The following is an 18,263-nucleotide window of genomic DNA, read 5'->3' as shown; positions in this document are numbered from 1 at the left end:
TTATTCCTAGTTGATTTTAGGATAATTTTGCCTTGTGAAATTATCTTTTTTATTTTTATTTACTTTTTTATTTATTGGAAAAGCAGAGAGGGAGAGAGAAAAACAAAGATTTTTCATCACTGGTTGAACTCATCACATGTCTACAATAGCTAGGGTAGGGCAGATTGAAACCAGGAGCCTGGAACTCAGTCTGGGTCTCTCACAAGGGTGGCAGGGACCCAGTATTTGGATCATCACCTGCTGCCTCCCATAATGTACATTAGCAGGAGGCTAGAATCAGAAATAGAGCCAGGACTCAAACTTAGGCACTCTAGTGTGGAATGCAGATGTCCCGAGTGGTGTCTTAACTGCTACGCCAAACACCTGCCCCTCTAAATATTCTTTCAGTTCTCAGAATGTACTCAATCTTATATTTGGATTGTTAGTACTCAAATAGTATTCAGACCAAGTATACTAGGTTTCTGTGTTGTGTCATAAATGTTTCCTTAGTAAGCAATTTAATAATAAAAAATTACATATATAAAACATTGGCTGGTATAATTTAGGTATAATTCTATTGATTTGAGTGCTTTCTAAAATGAGGATTTAATGACAAAAAATTAAACAATTATAAATCCATGATGGAAGGAATATGATATAATTCAGGTAATTGTCAGTTTTCTTTTTCAAATTCCTAATTGTTAGCTATTTAAAAAAACACTAAATATGAAAATGATTCTTATCAGAATACAAATTAAAAGTATATTTGTTTATAGTCACATATATTAGTTTAGTGAATTAAAAATTTTGGTGGTTTGTAGCTGGTTTGCCACATGTTGTTAGCTTTTTCTACAACAGAGCTAAACATTTAAATACATAGCAGGTTGTAAAGAATACCAGTGATTTTATTTAAGTGATAAAATATATCAGTGTAATTTCTGTAACTACTTAGGTGTCTGCATAACCCATTCTTCCCTTTGTTCCGTTTCCTTGTTTCTTTGGATCTTCCCATTTCTCACCCTTTTTCTTCCTTTCTTCATTTAGTCTCATTCATTCTGTAGCTATAATTTTTCAGATGTAGGTATGATCATTTTAGGTTTTTTTTGGTATGATCATTTTGACAAGAGCTTATTTTTGCCTTGGGGCAATAAAAATATGGGATGTTTTTGAAGGAATATTAGAGTTAATTTGAAAATGTGGCTTAGTTCTGCTGTAAGAATCATTAGTGTAAGTTGCATTTTTTGACCAGTGGAATTTCTGCTAAAAATCTTTATACTAGAATTTTTTTTTTTTAATTTGGAAAAGAAAGAGACAGATCTTCCAACCACTGGTCAATACCCTAAAATCAGCCAGAGTTGGGTCAGGCTGAAGCTGGAAATCAGGAGCTCCATGAGAGTATCCCATGTGGACTGATTGGACCCAAGTACTTGAGCCATCATCTTCTGCCTCCCTGGACACACATTAGCAGGACGCTGGAATTGGGAATGAAGCTGGAATTCAAACCCAGGCACTCTGATATGGGATATGGGTACCCCAAGTTGCATCTTAACCACTATGCCAAATGCCTGCCCTGCCCAAATTTCTTATCAGGGATCCCTGGATAGGTTTTGTTTTATTTGCTAGGGGTGAAATCATACCATCCAGAATATGCTTAAAGAGCCTGCCATTCCAAAAAGTTTAAGTGGCACTGTAATTTAAACATAGCATTCCACCCAGCACAGACTTGCTTGCATCTCTCTTAATCTTTATTTAATTCACTTATTTTTGGCACTTCTTCCTTAGAACTCTTCTATTCATGATTCCAAGGCTATCATCCATGTACTCAAATCTTTTCTAAGCTTTATGAGCCTACTTTTGCCTTTCCTCAAAGATTGCCTATCTAAAATAGAGTTTCATAAGATTTCTATATGTATGAATTTAAATTATTTTTTATCCCATCTAATACTGTCTGTTGAGAAAGGTTCTGAGTTTTCTGCATTTTGAGTTTAAGTGACTTCCACTCATCTTAGAAAGCAATATGATTAAGTCAGCTTTTGAAACCCTTTATAGGGGTTGGTGTTGTGGTGCAGCCTGTTGAGCTGCTGCCTGTGACACCAGCATTTCGTATCAGAGCACTGGTCCAAGTCCCAGCTATTCTGCTTCCTGTCCAACTCCTGCTGATGCACCTGGGAAGCGGTGGAAGATGACTTAAGTGCTTTGACCCCTACCACCCATATGGGAGACCTGGATGGAGTTCCTGGCTCCTGGCTTTGGCTTGGTCTAGCCCTGTTCATTGTAGCCATTTGGGAAGTGAGTCATTGGATGGAAAATCTTTCTCTCTTTCTGTAACTACCTTTCAGATAAATAAGTACATCTTTAAAAAAGACATTTATAGTACTGTTACTGTTTTGATATTCAGTGGGATATTGATCCTTGTGAATTAAATGTGCCCTATAGATCTTTTCTGTTTGTCGCTCCCCCTCTTCGTGGAGGAACGACACTAAACCCTGCCTAGGCTTCATATCCGAGTCACGGCACCATTATGTCGCTCCCCCTCTTCGTGGAGGAACGACACGGGACCCTGCGCTGTTCTTTCGTCTGCTCGGCCCTCCCCGGGTTTGCTGCTGGTTCTTCCCGGGTTGGCTGCCGTCCCTTCCACCTCCGTGGAAGGGCGGTTCCCCCTGGCCACTTTCCCCACTTCCGCAGGGGAGCGGCACACCGCCGGCCGGCTCTCTCGGGGGCTGCACAGGTGTTCCCCTTAGATGTTCTCCTTAGATGTTCCTGGTGCATGCCGTCTCTCTCCTCCTGTATAGTCCTCCTCTGCCAAGCCCAACTCGGCTGCCCACATGCCGAGTACGCTGCTCTCCTCCAATCAGGAGCAAGTCCTACAGTTTATTGGCTGAACTGGAGGCAGCTGTGTAGAAGCTGTTTTCTTCTCTCCCAGCGCCATATTGTGGGAGAGCAGATGCATAGAATAAGTCTTAATTCCAGTAACTTAGTCTAGTCCGAGTTGCTCCCCACACTGTTGGCTAATTAGGCAAGGGTGGAGTAAGTCACATAAAGTAAGTAGAGCAGTTGCAGTCAGTCATTTTTATAGCTTAGAACCAGGGCATAATACTATGACATGGCTGAGTGAATATGGCAGAAAGCAAAGTTGTAATTTAAATATAATGCAAAGAATGAATTAACAAAAAAGACACCTACAGGCAAGCTTCAAAGCCAAATAAATTCTGTCAATTAGCAAGCAGGTATTTATCAGTCAGGTTTTTGTGAAGGAAAGAGGTACATGGAAAATAGAAAATACATAGTTCCTGGGCTGGTGTTGTAGCAAAGTGGATTAAGGCACCACCTATTAATGCCAGTGTCCCATATAGGTGTCAGTTTGAGTTCCAGCTACTACACCTCCAATTCAGCTCTCTGCTTTGCACTTGGGAAAACAGTGGAAGATGGCTCTAAAGCTTGGGCCTATGTGGATGACGCAGATGAAGCTCCTGGCTCCTGGCTTTAATCTGGCCCAGCCCTGGCCATTGAGGCCATTTGAGGAGTGAACCAGCAGGCAGAAGATCGATCTCTCTCTCTGTCTCTCCCTCTTTCTCTGTAACTCTGCCTTTCAAATAAATAAGCTAAATCTTTAAAAACAGAAGGTATATAGTTCCTGACATTTTGGCATTTTCAGTCTGGTTGAAAAGAGCCCATAACATGAATGATTGCACAAAGACTGAATACCATCAAATAATGGTTTCTGGTTGTTCAGACAATCAATACTTCAGGATAAACTTTTATTCCATGATATTTACTTAATTCTTGTATTTTTTATTTTATATGACAGTTAATGAATAGAATAAATGACTTCATAGGAAAAATTATTATTCTACCTTAGTTTATATTTTATTGTAATTAGCATGTTACTCTTTCCTCTAATATTTCAGTGAATATAAATAGAAGTACCTTTCTTTAAGTATAAAGATTTTCTTAAGATAAATTTGGATTTTTTTTTTTTTTTTGACAGGCAGAGTGGACAGTGAGAGAGAGACAGAGAGAAAGGTCTTCCTTTGCCGTTGGCTCACCCTCCAATGGCCGCCACGGCTGGCGCACTGCAGCCGGTGCACCGCACTGATCCGAAGCCAGGAGCCAGGTGCCTCTCCTGGTCTCCCATGGGGTGCAGGGCCCAAGGACTTGGGCCATCCTCCACTGCACTCCCGGGCCACAGCAGAGAGCTGGCCTGGAAGAGGGGCAACCGGGACAGAATCCGGCACCCCGACCGGGACTAGAACCTGGTGTGCCGGCACCGCAAGGCGGAGGATTAGCCTAGTGAGCCACAGCGCCAGCCGATAAATTTGGATTTATTAATAACCTTTATTTTTGTTTTCATATAAAAATGGAAATAGTCATTCAGCTTCAGTCATGGATTGTCATTTAATGTAATTATCTGTACATTGGTAAATATATTATTTTTGACAATAAATTTTTCTTAAGAAATCTCTTTCAAGGAATTTGAGGGAAATTTTAAAAGAAAAAAAAAACTTTGGTCTGTATTTTCTTCTACTACATGCATGTATGATTTTTATCACTATAATGAACACCTGTATACTTTTATTTGGCTCTTTTCACAGTGTAAACATTTTCTATATCTCTCAAACTTGTCATTTCCTTGCTTAAAATATTCTGTTGACATGTCATAATTTAGGTAACTGCCTAATATTTTTGGTCATTTGTATTTCTTTTAAGATTTATTTAATTATTTGAAAGTCAGATTTATACAGAGAGAGGAGAGACAGAGAGAGAGAGAGAGAGTGAGTGAGTCTGTCTTCCATCCGCTGGTTTACTCCCCAGTTGGCTGCAACAGCTGAAGCCAGGAGCCAGGAGCTCCATGGGTGCAGAGTAGCAGGGACTTGGGCCTTCTTCTACTGCTTTCCCAGGCCATAGCAGAGAGCTGGATTGGAAGTGGAGCAGCTGGGTCTTGAACCAGCGCCCATCTGGGATGCTGGCACTGCAGGCGGCAGCTTTCCTTGCTGTGCCACAGTGTCAGCCTTGGTCATTTGTATTTCTTACTTTTCTATTTTAGTCCTGCAATCAATGTCTTATGTGTGTAACTATTTTTTTTTTGATTGTTTCCTCAGGAAGAATTTTTTTTTTAAACTTTTATTTAATGAATATAAATTTCCAAAGTACGATTTATGGATTACAATGGCTTCCCCCCCATACCATCCCTCCCACCCACAACCCTCCCCTTTCCCACTCCCTCTCCCCTTCCATTCACATTTCTAAGTGTGAATATTGCTGGGTCAAAGGGCATGATTTATATATACATGGTCATTTACATATGCAGTGTAATTGATATGCTTTTAGTATCTTTGACCACCTAACCATTTTCCTTGTTAATCCAGAAGTGTATGGTTTTACCAGTTTTGAAGAATTAAAGTTCTTTGTTTGAAAATAATGTAATGTAAATGTAAAATAATCTAATGATTTTACTGCACTCATTTAAAAGTGTTGTTTCCAATGCAATTTTAAAATAATTTTCACTGACCAATTTCACTAATATTTTAATTTTTTCCAGAATACATGTGATGCAGAAAAGTCATATGAAGTATTATTGAGTTTTGTGATAAATGAACTTTCTAAAGCAAAGTTATACCGTGAAGAAGGAACTCAGGAATGTGCAATGGTATGCTTTTGCTAAGATCAGATGTAGTGGTTATTCAGTTAAAAAATTAGATCTTTTGTTTCCATTATGAATGTAGTATTTAAAGTGTACATCTGTTATAGAATGAATTATCCAAATTTTCTTTTTAACTTTAGGCTAGCGCTATTGCTTGGTCTCCAGAATCCATGGAAAAATACTTACAGGACTTCTGCTTGCCTTTCCTCAGAATCACCAGCCTTCTCCAGCATCACCTCTTTGGGGAAGATTTGCCTGGCTGCCAGGTAAAAGTTAGGGAGAGAATAGGAAGCCTTGTTTTCAGTAGTAAGCTAGTTTTTGGAAATATATTGGTATATGGCAAAATACTTGTGTTGATATGGATGAGACTGCTTTATAATGTTAGAGGGAGAAATGGGATTAAAGATAAGTTTATTTGAGCACAAACTTTTGAATTCCATGCATAGTTTTTAAATAGTATGCGTTTTTCATTATCTCTATTTTGGTGCAAAAAATAATTTGAAACTTGTGCAGTTTTTTCAAAATAGACATTTTCCAAGAATTTTTAAAAGGCTCTTCATGTAAATGTTCTATATGTTAGACTAGCTCAGAGCAATCAGTATTTAGAATATTTATCATTTTTGTTATTTTTCATTTGTTATTATCTGCCCACTTTTATGGTAATATTACTAATGTTGGATATTTGAGCAGTTTGTGCTTAGATCAGTAATAATGCAAACATACCCAGTACTTGAATAGTGTTCAGTATAGTGTTCAGCCTGTTGATATTTGGCACTAGTATCGTCTGCTTTCAGTATCCTTTTTAATGTTATATTGGTCCAATTCTGGGTATTTGAAGAATATGACATCATTTATGTGATTAAAAAAGAGTGATTGTGTAGCAACAAAATGCTTGGCTTGTAGAAAATTGCATTAAATCTTAGCTGAATAAAGTATTACTATCTGTTTCATAAAAATGTGGGCCCCTATAAGTAGATGAGAAAGTAACAAAGCAGGAAATTAGAAGATAAATAAACCCAAAATGGACTTAAAATTTTATGATCTTAACATTATTTGCCATTTAGTTCTAGGAAATTTGGTATAAGAATTAACACATTTATCATATTAATGGACTTTGAATCTTGAAGTATATCAGACTTAGGGGAGTTTTTGTTCATTCTCTCTGAAGCAATTGACTATTACATTAGATAGTTTGGATTATTTGATTTTTATCAAGTGTTTCAAGATGAATTGCACATTTTTCACTAAAATTCATATAGAGTTAAAAGATATTTTACAAATTATACTCTTTCATTGTTTTTTAATTTTAACTTTTAATTTTTAAGAACTGACAGTGCCAGTCCCAAAATGACAAATATATGTTTTCCCTGATTTGTGGTAACTGATACAAGCAGTACAAAAAAAAGTGATATATGTGAGCAAAATTGATGTTTTGAGGTTTGGTTATGGTTTATCTTGAAGAATGATAATTTTTCTACTTAGTACTTGTTGAATTATTTAGTGGAAAGTTAAGCTTGTGGTTATAATGTAAGCCAAAAATATATCATTATAAACATTAAAAGAAAAATACGAAAGGAAGGGGAGGAAGGATGGGAAGTATCAGTATACTCTTAAATCTGTAAATATGAAATTTGTTCCCTTTATATAAATTTAAAAAAATTTAAAAGTGATATTATTGATGATGATTATTATTATAGAAGCTCTGATTTTTCAATTCTTCCTGTTGTCATATTTTCTCCTTGGTTTTTCAAGTTTCTGCCACAAAAATGCTCACCATTCTTGTTTGTTCAAACAAAATTTAATAAAATTATAACAATTAAAGTGACAATATCATAAAGAGATTAAAATGAAATTGTGGCTCTTGAATTTCACATGAGGGAATTTGGACTTCAGTGTTCTTTCTTACTAATCCATAACAAATAGACAAAAAAATCAACTAGAATAAAGGAGACCTGCACAACAGGTCTAATACTAATATCTAATACTAATATCTCTAGGCTGCTTCACTGGAAACTAGCAGAATGCATGGTTTAACATGTGCACAGGATTATATTCAGCAAAATTTATCATATGCCAAACTATAAAATAAATATCAATTAAGTTTAAAAGACTTGACTCATAAAACATTTTTTAAGCTTTATTTTATTTATTTGAAAGGTAGAGTTACAGAGAGAGGTACAGACATAGAAAGAGAGGTCTTCTATCCACTGGTTCACTCCTCTAATGGCCACAATGGCTGGGGTTGAGCCAAGCCAAAGCCAGGAGCCAGGAGTTTCTTCTGGATGCAGGGGCCCAAGTACTTGGGCCATCTTCTGTTGTTTTCCCAGGCACATTAACAGGGAGCTGGCTCAGAAGGGGAGCAGCTAGGACAGGAACTGGCACCCCTATGGGATGCCAGTGCTGCAGGAAGGGACTTTAACCCAGTGTGCCACAGTGCCAGCCCCAAAACTTTTTTTATGACACAAAACTAAATTAGAAATCACAGAAATATTTAAAAAAAAAAAACTCCAAATTTGTGATAATTAAGCAACCCACAATTCTAAGTAACTTGTGAATCAAAGCAGAGATCACTAGGAAATTAGGAAATACTTTACCTGAATGAAAATGAAGCACAATAGTTACCCATTTTCCCCAAGTGAGAACATTTCAGATCCACTATTTTAGCAAATATCAATTATATAATACAGAATTATTAAATATAGTCGTTTGTTACACATCAGCTCTCCAGATTCTGTTTATCTTATAACTGAAGTCTGTATCCTTTGACCAACAACTTCTCATTCACCCACCCATAGCCCCGGGCAACTACCATTCTACTATGCTTCCGTGAATTTGACTTTTTAAAATTCCATATTTTTCAGTGGGATCATGCAATATTTGGCTTTCTGTGGCTGGCTTATTTCTTTTAGCATAGTGTCCTTCAGGTTCATCTGTATTGTTACAAATGACAGGTTTTCTTTCTCTTTTTGTTTAATGTCAAATAGCAATGTATGCATATGTGACATTTTCTTTTTTTTTTAAAGATTTATCTTTATTTATTTGAAAGGTATAGTTACAAGGAGAGAGAGAGAGAGAAAGAGAAACTTCCATCTGCTGAATCACTGCTCAAATGGCTGCAACAGCTGCAGCTGAGCCTGTCTGCAGCCAGGAGCCAGGAGCCTCTTCCAGGTCTCCCACATGGGTGCAGGGGCCCAAGCACTTGGACCATTCTCCACTGCTTCCCAGGCTCATTAGCAGGGAGCTGGATCAGAAGTGGAACAGCCAAGAAATGAACCAGCACCCATATGGGATGCCAGCACTACAGTGGCTTAACCTGCTATGCCACAGCTCTGTCCCTGTTTGTGACATTTTCTATTTCCATCCCTCCATCAGTGTAGAGACTGATTCCCTGTCTTGGGTATTATAAATAATGCTTCAGTGAACACAGACATACTCAAATGGTTTTATCCAAGGAAGACACAGTTGGTTTGACAACAAAAATCAATTAATTTAATCTACTATGTTAATAAGGAAAAGCATTTGACAAAGTACAATGATAAAAACTCAAATGATGAATAAAATGGAATTTTCTCTACTGGATAAAAGGCATCTTTGAAAAACCTGTAGCTAACATTATACTGAATAATAAAGGTCAGGAACAAGATTAGGAACAAGATAAGGATGTCTGCTTTCGCCATCTTTTCAGCTTTGTACTAGAGTTTCTAACAAGGCAGTTGGGCAAAGAAAAGTTAAAAAAAAAAAGACATTGAAAAGGAAGAACTGTATTCACAAATAGATGATTTTATATGTAAAAAAATCATAAGGAATTTCTCAGTATTTATTGAATGAATAAGTTCAGCAAAGTTGCAGATGTAATATAAAAATATTTGAAATACCATTTGTATATACTAGCAATGAGCAACTTGAAATTAAGAAATAATTTCATGTACAATAGGGATGATGAACTAGTCTGGAATTAGTGACAGTGGTTGCTGAAGTTCTATGAATATGCTAAAAACCACTCAATTGTATACCTTTTTAAAAATTTTATTTATTTTTAGTTATTTGGAAGAACAATACAAAGAGAAAGAGACAGACAGACAGACACAGAGACTCTGTGATTTTCCATCTCGCTGATTCATACCCTGTCTACAACAACCGGGGCAGGGCTGGGACAGGCCAAAGGCAGGAGCCAGGAACTCCATCCAGCAGGGTCTCTCCTCATTGGTGGCAGGAACCCAAGTGCTTGAGCTGTCATCTGCTGCTCATAGGGTGGGCATTAGCAGGAAACTGGATCAGGAATTAAGCAGAGACTGAAACCCAAGCACTCTGAAGCAGCATTGTAAGTGCTACACCAAGTGCCCACCCCAGTAGTGTACTTTACATCAGTGACTTTTATGCTATATGAATTGTAGGTTGATATTAAAAAAAAAAAAGTTTGACATTTAATTTGAAATGCCACTTATCAGAAAATATCAATAGGTACTTCAGCAGTAAGATAAAAAACAATGTAAAAGAGGTCTAAAAATTTCAACAGTACTTCTCAAAAGAATATAAAGTCCAACAAATAGATAAAAAGGCACTCAACATCATTGTTCATTAAAGAAGAGGAATTGATGTGTTGATAGCAAGTATTGGTGAGGATTTTGGAATCCCTAGAATTCTCATTCATTCATTACTGTTAGGAATATAAATACTATAATCAATTTGAAAAATTGGCAGATTTTTTTTTAATATTTTTATTTTTATTTATTTGACAGGTAGAGTTACAGACAGTGAGAGAGGGAGACAGAAAGGTCTTCCCTCCATTGGTTCACTCCCCAAGTGGCTGGAGCTGTGCTGATCCGAAGCCAGGAGCCAGGAGCCAGGAGCCAGGTGCCTCCTCCTGGTCTCCCATGCAGGTGCAGGGGCCCAAGCACTTGGGCTATCCTCCACTGCTTTCCCAGACCACAGCAGAGAGCCGGACTGGAAGAGGAGCAACTGGGACTAGAACTGGCACCCATATGGGATGCCAGCGCCACAGGCGGAGGATTAACCTAGTGCGCCATGGCGCTGGTCCCGACAGTTTCTTTAAAAAAGTTAAATATATACTTACTGTACAGTCCAATAGTTCTCCTACACATCTACCAAAAGAAATGAAAACATAAAGACTTATAAATGAATGTTCATAACAGCCTATTTCTAGTAATCAAAAACTGGCAACACCCCAGTACATGAACAGGTCAATGTATGAGCAAAACGTGGTATGCCCATACATTGGAATACTACTCAGCAATTAGAAGGAACGGATTACCAAACCACATGAATTAATCTCAAAATATTACTCCACATGAGATACCAGGCACAAAAAAACAACAAATCATATAGTTCCATTTATATGCAATTTTTTAAAAAGCCAAAACTTGGCAGAAAGCAGATTAGTGGTTGCCTAGGGCTGGGATTGAATGCATAGGAGCACAAGCAAATTTTGGGTAGTGATAGATTTTTCCTAAAATTTTATTGTTCTAGACATTGCCTAATTATATATTTGCCTAAATTCATCAAACTACATTTAAGTTGGTGGATTTTATAGTATGCAAATTCTACTTCTTTGGAGTTATTTTTAAAATGCCTTCTTTGTGTAGCTATGTAAAGGAGGGTCTATAGCCCCATTTCCTGAGATTTTAAACATCTTTTCCAGCCTGGGTATCATTTTCCTTTTTCAATCTTTGTTTCTTTATCATAGCATTTTTCAGAATTTTGTGCTTAATGTGCATAATTAGTTCAGTTTTGCAAGCATTTTGTGTTTGTCTACTATGTACTATGTACTGGGAGGACAGAGTCCCTATTGCTGTGAAACACATAGTCTTACAGGGAAGGCTAATTTATTTTTAAAGTTTTTATTTTTATTTTATTTTTTTTTATGGAAACTTTTAATGCTGGATAGGGGAAACCCGACAGGCTGGAGGGAAAGGGTGAGAGAGCAAGAGAGAGAGCACAAGTGTGGGGGTAGCAGGTCCTGTTATAGTTTTGCAGGGGGTAGGAAAGTGGGAGCAGCGAATCCCATTAGGGTGAGGGTGGAGCTGATGTTTGTGGTTGGGCCATTTGGCCACCTAACATCCTGGAGAAGCCAAACTTAGTGTACAGGGTGGTGGCTGGTCCAGAGCCTAAGATGGCATCTGGGGCTTGAGATGGTGCTTTTAGATAAGACAGCACCATTTCACTAACATTCCCCCCTTTTGTTTTATAAAGCAAGTGTCATATAGGATTACATCGGCCCCCAAAGTCCAGGAGGAGTGGAGGGACAATGATCTGTCTTTTAGAGCTACTTTCTGCTGACATGGGGTGATGAGTCACACCCCACTGGTGAGGCAGTGTCTCAAGCCATGATCTCCTGGGTGGGGAGCCCAGTATATCCCTGTAGTAGCATTTGGTTGACCACCTGGTTGGTGAAGGCTTTGGTTTGTTCTGTTATCACCTCCTGTAAACACTTAAGTAGACAAGGTAGTATAAAAGCCAGGGTGAGAAAAGCAGCCAGTGGTCCTAGCAGTGGCATTAACCAAGTAATGAGAGGATTTCATAGAGAGGAAATGAGGGGGTCTCTGGACCCTCATGAAGACCATTTGATGGATGTGATTTTACCTGGCCTAATGGGTTAAGATAACAACACTATTAAGATCAGTCTGTTCTATAGTACCACAACTGTTAGTGAGGTGCTATGGTTTGGAGACCTGAGATGGCATCAGCTGAGGTTTCAGTGGACCTAGTGACCTCCTCTTGTAACTCTTGGAGTGGTCGAGATAACATTGTGGTCCAAAGCCATTCCTGTGATCACTACTGAGGAGAGGGAGGCTGCGAAGCTGATCCCATCCAAAACCAGAAGAAAGGCTGCTTGTCTCTTGTGGGTAGAAGGGTTGTCTGTAGAAAAAATTCTGAACAATCATACGTTAAGTAGGGGGAGAGGACCATCAAAGCACACTGATCAGGAGTAAAGCCATTGATGTAATAAGAGTAGAGGGTATGATTACAAAGGAATGAAGCCCCAAGTTGGCTAGAAAGGGATTTTTAAAGTTATTAATAGAAAAGATAAGTGTAAGCATAGAAGTATTTACAAGTTATGGAAAGATTAATATTATCTGGATGAAGTCCACAGTCTCATTAAGCAGGATCTGGGGAGACTCCCCTGGGGGGCTGGAATTCAAAGGATAATAGGAATTGATCTGGTAAAAGGAAGAGGAGACACAGCAACCTCCTATGTGGTCTTTCCATGAAATAAAAAGGAATTGGGGAATATACTTTTGTCTTTAATAGTAACACACTTCTGTAAAAATCAGCCTCAGAATATGAAGTCCTGAAGATAGGAGTCCTTGGATCACTGACTTGTCTGGTTCTTTGTTAGTGAGCATAGCTTTCAAATGACTAGCTCTTAGATCTGTCAGGTTGTTTTTTTTTAAACACCCACCCCTTAAACCCCCCTTTTGGGCTAGTAGATCCAAAACCCCCTTTTAAATGGACTTTGTTTCACATTCATTCAGAGTCCAGGCAAATTATTTAGCACTGCTTTTTGTGAATTCTGCATTTTTACTATTATTCTTTATCCACTTTAACAACCTGTATCTTTTTAACAGTACTAGCATTTGCTTTTGTAGAGTAACTAGGTTCTGTAGATTATGTCCATCAGGTATGTGACAACTCCATTTAAAGATCTATGTGTAAAAGAAGCAGATGCTGTGACTCTCAGGGTTAAATTGCAAGGAGAAATGTCTTGGGGGATATTTGGATTCAACAACTAGAAACCTTTTTCTCTCTTGTTTGTTCTTGCTCTCTTCACTTTTTTCAGTTGACTCAGTTAAGAAAAGTTTCTTACTGTCCTGAAGTAATTGATGAGAACAGTACTTAACATAACTATAATAGGAACCATTTTTGATGAAATATCCTAAATATTTTCTATTTCATTTCTAAAAGGAAGAAGAAGAATTTTCAGTTCTTGCCAGCTGCCTGGGACTTTTGCCGACCTTTTACCAAACAGAACACCCATTCATCAGTGCCTCCTGTCTGGATTGGCCACTTCCAGCGTTTGATATCATAACTCAGTGGTGTTCTGAGATAAAATCATTTACTGAAAGACATGCAGAACAAGCAAAGGTATGTAAAAAGCATTGTACTCACTTGCCACAGTGATGATAAGCTAATAGGTAAGATAATAGTGAATATTAAATTTCAGATTATCTATTTTTAGAAGCATTAAGCCAGTTAATTTTTAAAAGTGGTTTACTCATATAAATTTCATTTATAAGTGTAAAATCAGAAATATTTCAGCTAATGATAAGGTATCAAGCCAGCAGATTTTTACTGAATATCTTAAATAATCATAACACTAGACTTGGAAGATAGAAAGAATTTCAAGGTGAATGTGGAACTTGTGTTATTATTTGGAGGGAAGTGTTTTGTTTAAAAGAAGATTTGGGCTAGTAGATCCAAAACATCATATCTTTAGCATTAAGATTTGCTGGACCTAAACTTTTAGTTGAAGTAGTCAAAGAGCTTGTGTTGGAGATGACTGAATTGGAGAGTAGAGTGGGGGCCGCAGTGAGTGGCTGTGAATGTTGGCATTTGGTGCCTTTGTCTATAGCTAGAACACAGATTTTGAGAAATGGGATAATTTGATAAAAGTAGTGTTTTAGGGAGGTAATTCCAGTGGCTTTTTAGTAGATAAATTAAGAAGAAAATTAAGCCAAAGACTGGTTTTGAAGAAAATAATCTGGATTATTTTTCTGTTAGTAAAAATTTGAAAGTAACTAATTCATGGACATTTGAGGAAAATATATAGGACTTGGTGACCAGATGTACATGGCTTTGCATTCTTGAACTTGACTCCTTAGGAGAATAGTGACTCTTACATGAAGATATTTCAAAGTAGAAAAATGGTGGCTGGTATTGTAGCATAACAGATTAAGTTGCTGCCTGCAAAGTTGGCATCCCATATCGGTGCCCGTTCAAGTTCCAGCTGCTCCACTTCTAATCCAGCTCCCTGCTGATACACCTGGGAAAGCCACAGAAGATGGCCCAAGTCCCTGGGCCCCTGCACCCACATGGGAGACTGGGATGAAGCTCTTGGTTTCTGGCTTCAGTCTGGTCCAGCCCCAGCCATTTGGGGAGTGAACCAGCAGATGGAAGTTCTCTAACTTTCCTTCTCTCTCTCTCTCTCTCTCTCTCTCTCTCTAACTCTTTAAAATAAATAAATCATTAAAAATAATTTTAGTGATTTATTTATTTGAAAGGCAGAGTTATAGAGAGCAGAGGCAGAGAGAGAGAGCTGTCTTCCATCCACTGATTCACTCCCCAGAGGGCCACAATAGCTGGAGCTTTACCAATTCAAAGTCAGGAGCCAGGAGCTTCTCCAGGTCTTCTATGCAGGTGCAGGGGCCTGAGGACTTGGGCCATCTTCCACTGCTTTCCCAGGCCATAGCAGATAGCTGTATCAGAACTGGAGCAGTCAGGACTCGAACCTGCACCCGTATGGGATACTGGCATTGCAGGTGGCGGCTTTACCCACTACACCACAGCTCTGGCCCCCTAAAATTCTTTTTTTAAAAAAATAGAAAAAAATGGAATAAAAGATTAGTTTATATTGGTGCAAAAATTTTTGTAGCATACATTTTCCATGAAGTTTTTGAAGACCTCCCATAGGAACCTCTCATGTTCTGATAGGAACATGCTCTGCTTTTAAACACCATTGATAATGCTGCATTGCCTAGGGAGGAAGCTATGGGCTCTTTGCATGCTTTTGAGGATCTTCACAATCTTGCTTGCCTTTCCATCCTCATTTTATACTATTCCTCTGTCTTGATCACAAAGAATGGTTCACAGGTGTGTTGTCCATTTTCAAGCTTCTGTAATATTGCTTATTTGTTGCTTTTATCTTATTCAGTCCTCTTGCCCTTCTCCTGTTGAGTTAATCACTTTGCTAAGTGTTACCTCTTTCATGAAGCTCTGTCTGCTAGTCTTCCCTTTGAGTCCTACTCCGCTCCTTCTGTTGTACCATAAAACTGTAATTTTGACACTGTCTCTATATTTATTTCTTTAGTGTGTTTGAGTGGGGCTTCACAAAGCAGAAATTGCTTTTTCTTTTAAAAACCTTTATTTCAACCATTTCCCCTTCCTCCCCACCCCCAACTCTTTCCAAACCCTAATAACCACCATCTACTCTCACCTTCTGAGATCAGTGCTGTTTTTTAGATTCCACATATGAGTGAGATCATATAATAACTGACTTTCTTTGGCTAATTTCAGCTAATGTAATGACCTCCATTTTGTTGCAAATGATAGGAATTCATCTTTTTATGGCTGTATAGTATTCCTTTGTGTATATGTACTATTTTATTTATTCATCCATTTCTTTGCATTGTAAATAGTGCTGCAATAAATTGGAGAGTGCAGATGTCTCTTTGACAGAGTAATTTCATTTTCCTTTGAATATATATCTGGTAATGCTGAATCATATGGTGTTTCTATTTAAACTTTTTTAGGTACCTCCATACTGTTATCCACAATTGTGAATTAATTTATATTCCCACCAGTGGTGTGCAAAGGTTCCTTTTTCTCACATCTTCTGCAGGTCTTTTCTGTCTTGAGAAACAGTTTTATTTTTTAAAAATTTGAGATACACACACACACACATACACATACACAAAGCTCCCAGCTCTCAATCGCTGGTTCATCCCCCAAAAGCCTGCTATAACCTATGCTGGGCTGTGGCCAGAGCCTCAGCCAGGAACTCAATCCAGGTGTCCCACATGGAGGGCAGAACTTGAACTATCACCACTGCCTCCCATGGTGCTGCGTTGACAGGAAACTAGACCAGGACCTGGAGCCAGGAACCCAACCCAAGCATTACAGCCTGGATTGTGGGACTCTTAACCACTAGGGTAAATGCCCACTCCTGTCTTGTGTCTTTTTTGACAACAGCCATTCTAATCAGAGTAAGGTAGTATCTCATTGGAGTTTTGATTTGCATTTCCCTGGTGATCAGTGGTAGGGAACATGTTTTTATGTGCCTGTTGGCCATTTATATGTCTTCCTTTGAAAAATGTTGCCTATTTAAATTTTTTGTTTTGAAAGATTTATTTATTTGAAAGGCAGAGCTACAGAGAGAAAGAGAAAGAGAAAGATCTTCCATCCTCTGGTTCACTCCCCAGATGGCCACAGTGGCCAGAGCTGGGTTAATCTGAAGCCAGGAACCAGGAGCTTCTTCTAAGTCTCCCATGTGGATGTAGGGGCCCAAGCACTTGGCCTCCTTCTGGTGCTTTCCCAGGCATGTTAGCAGGGAGCTGGATCAGAAGTGGAGCGTAGCAGATGAAGCCACTGCCTGCAGTGCCGGCATCCCATGTGGGTGCTGGTTTGAGTCCTGGCTGCTCCACTTGTAGTCTCAGGGAAGAGTTAAGGAAAACACTGCAGAGGAAACTCTTCTGATCAATTTCTTAACATCATTTATTGACAAGACTGTCCTTTCTCCAATATGCATTTTTAATATCCTTGTTGAAGTTCAGTTGGATGTAGATACATAAGTTTACTTTTAGATTCTCTAGCCAATGATTTTTTCTACCTTCTGATGTCTTCCTTTTGCTTATTAGCATCTCTGTATTTCAGTTTGAAAAACTCCTTTAAGCATGACTTGTAGGATTGGTCTAGTGGTGATAAATCCTCTCAGCTTTTGTCTGGAAGCATCTGTATCTCTCCTTTATATCTTTTTTTTAAAAGCTTTATTTATTTATTTGAAAGTCAGAGTTACACAGAGAGAGGAGAGGCAGAGAGAGAGAGAGAGAGGTCTTCCATCTGATGGTTCACTTCCCAATTAGCCACAACGGCTGGAGCTGCGCCGATTCAATGCCAAGAGCCAGGAACTTCTTCCGGGTCCCCCACGTGGGTGCAGGGGCCCAAGGACTTGGGCCATCTTTCATTGCTATCCCAGGCCATAGCAGAGAGCTGGATCGGAAGTGGAGCAGCCGGGACTAGAACTGGTGCCCATATGGGATGCCAGTGCTTCAGGCCAGGGCGTTAACCTGCTGTGCCACAGCACCAGCCCCTCTCCTTTTTATCTAAAAGAATACTTTGCTGACTACAGTATTCTTGGTTAGCTGTTTTTTCTCCCCTTCGGTATTGTGAAAATCTCTACTCATTTTTTTTCTGGCCCTTTATAAGGTTTCTGTTGAGAAGTGTCTGCAGTCAGGTGGATTGGGATACTCTTGCATATTTTCTTTTACAGCTTCAAGAATCTTCTCCTTATCTTTAGCCTTGGAGAGCTTGGGGTAGACTTGGCTGAGTTTAATGTAATTGATGATCTCTGAACTTCCTTTTTCTAGATTCTTGTATCTTTCTCTGGGTTTGGGAACTTTTCTGCTATTATCTCTTTGAGTAAGTTTTCTACCCTTTTGACCTTCTCTAGTGCCTTTAGTGCCCCCAGTAACTTGGATATTTGGTATCTTAATGCTGTTCCAGAGTTCCTGTAAGCTTTTTTTCATTCTTCTCTGTGTATTTTTATTTATTTTTCCTCTGTATATTTTCAAAGAGTCTATCTTTGAACTCACTAATTTTTTTCTTGTTTGATCTATTCTGCTGCTGATATCTTTTATTATGTTTTAAACTTCACTTAAGGGGCCGGCACTGTGGCATAGCAGGTAAAGCC

At 38.6% G+C, this 18,263-nt stretch overlaps 1 protein-coding gene across 4 annotated transcripts in view; it reads left to right on the top strand.

Annotated features, from left to right (window-relative positions):
• Positions 1–18,263, top strand: part of UBR3 (ubiquitin protein ligase E3 component n-recognin 3) — a 221,598-nt gene that overhangs the window by 195,422 nt on the left and 7,913 nt on the right. For all 4 annotated transcript variants that reach the window (XM_051849447.3, XM_089328198.1, XM_089328197.1 and 1 more), the window contains 3 exons: positions 5,519–5,626; positions 5,761–5,886; positions 13,544–13,723. In XM_051849447.3, the coding sequence (XP_051705407.1) occupies positions 5,519–5,626; positions 5,761–5,886; positions 13,544–13,723 (414 nt within the window). The remainder of the gene's footprint in view (positions 1–5,518; positions 5,627–5,760; positions 5,887–13,543; positions 13,724–18,263) is intronic.

The sequence above is a fragment of the Oryctolagus cuniculus genome, chromosome 3, assembly GCF_051225735.1.
Source record: "Oryctolagus cuniculus isolate XC-2025 breed Fujian yellow rabbit chromosome 3, ASM5122573v1, whole genome shotgun sequence".
NCBI classification, from domain to species: Eukaryota; Metazoa; Chordata; class Mammalia; order Lagomorpha; family Leporidae; genus Oryctolagus; species Oryctolagus cuniculus.
This window is presented reverse-complemented; position numbering and strand designations above follow the sequence as displayed.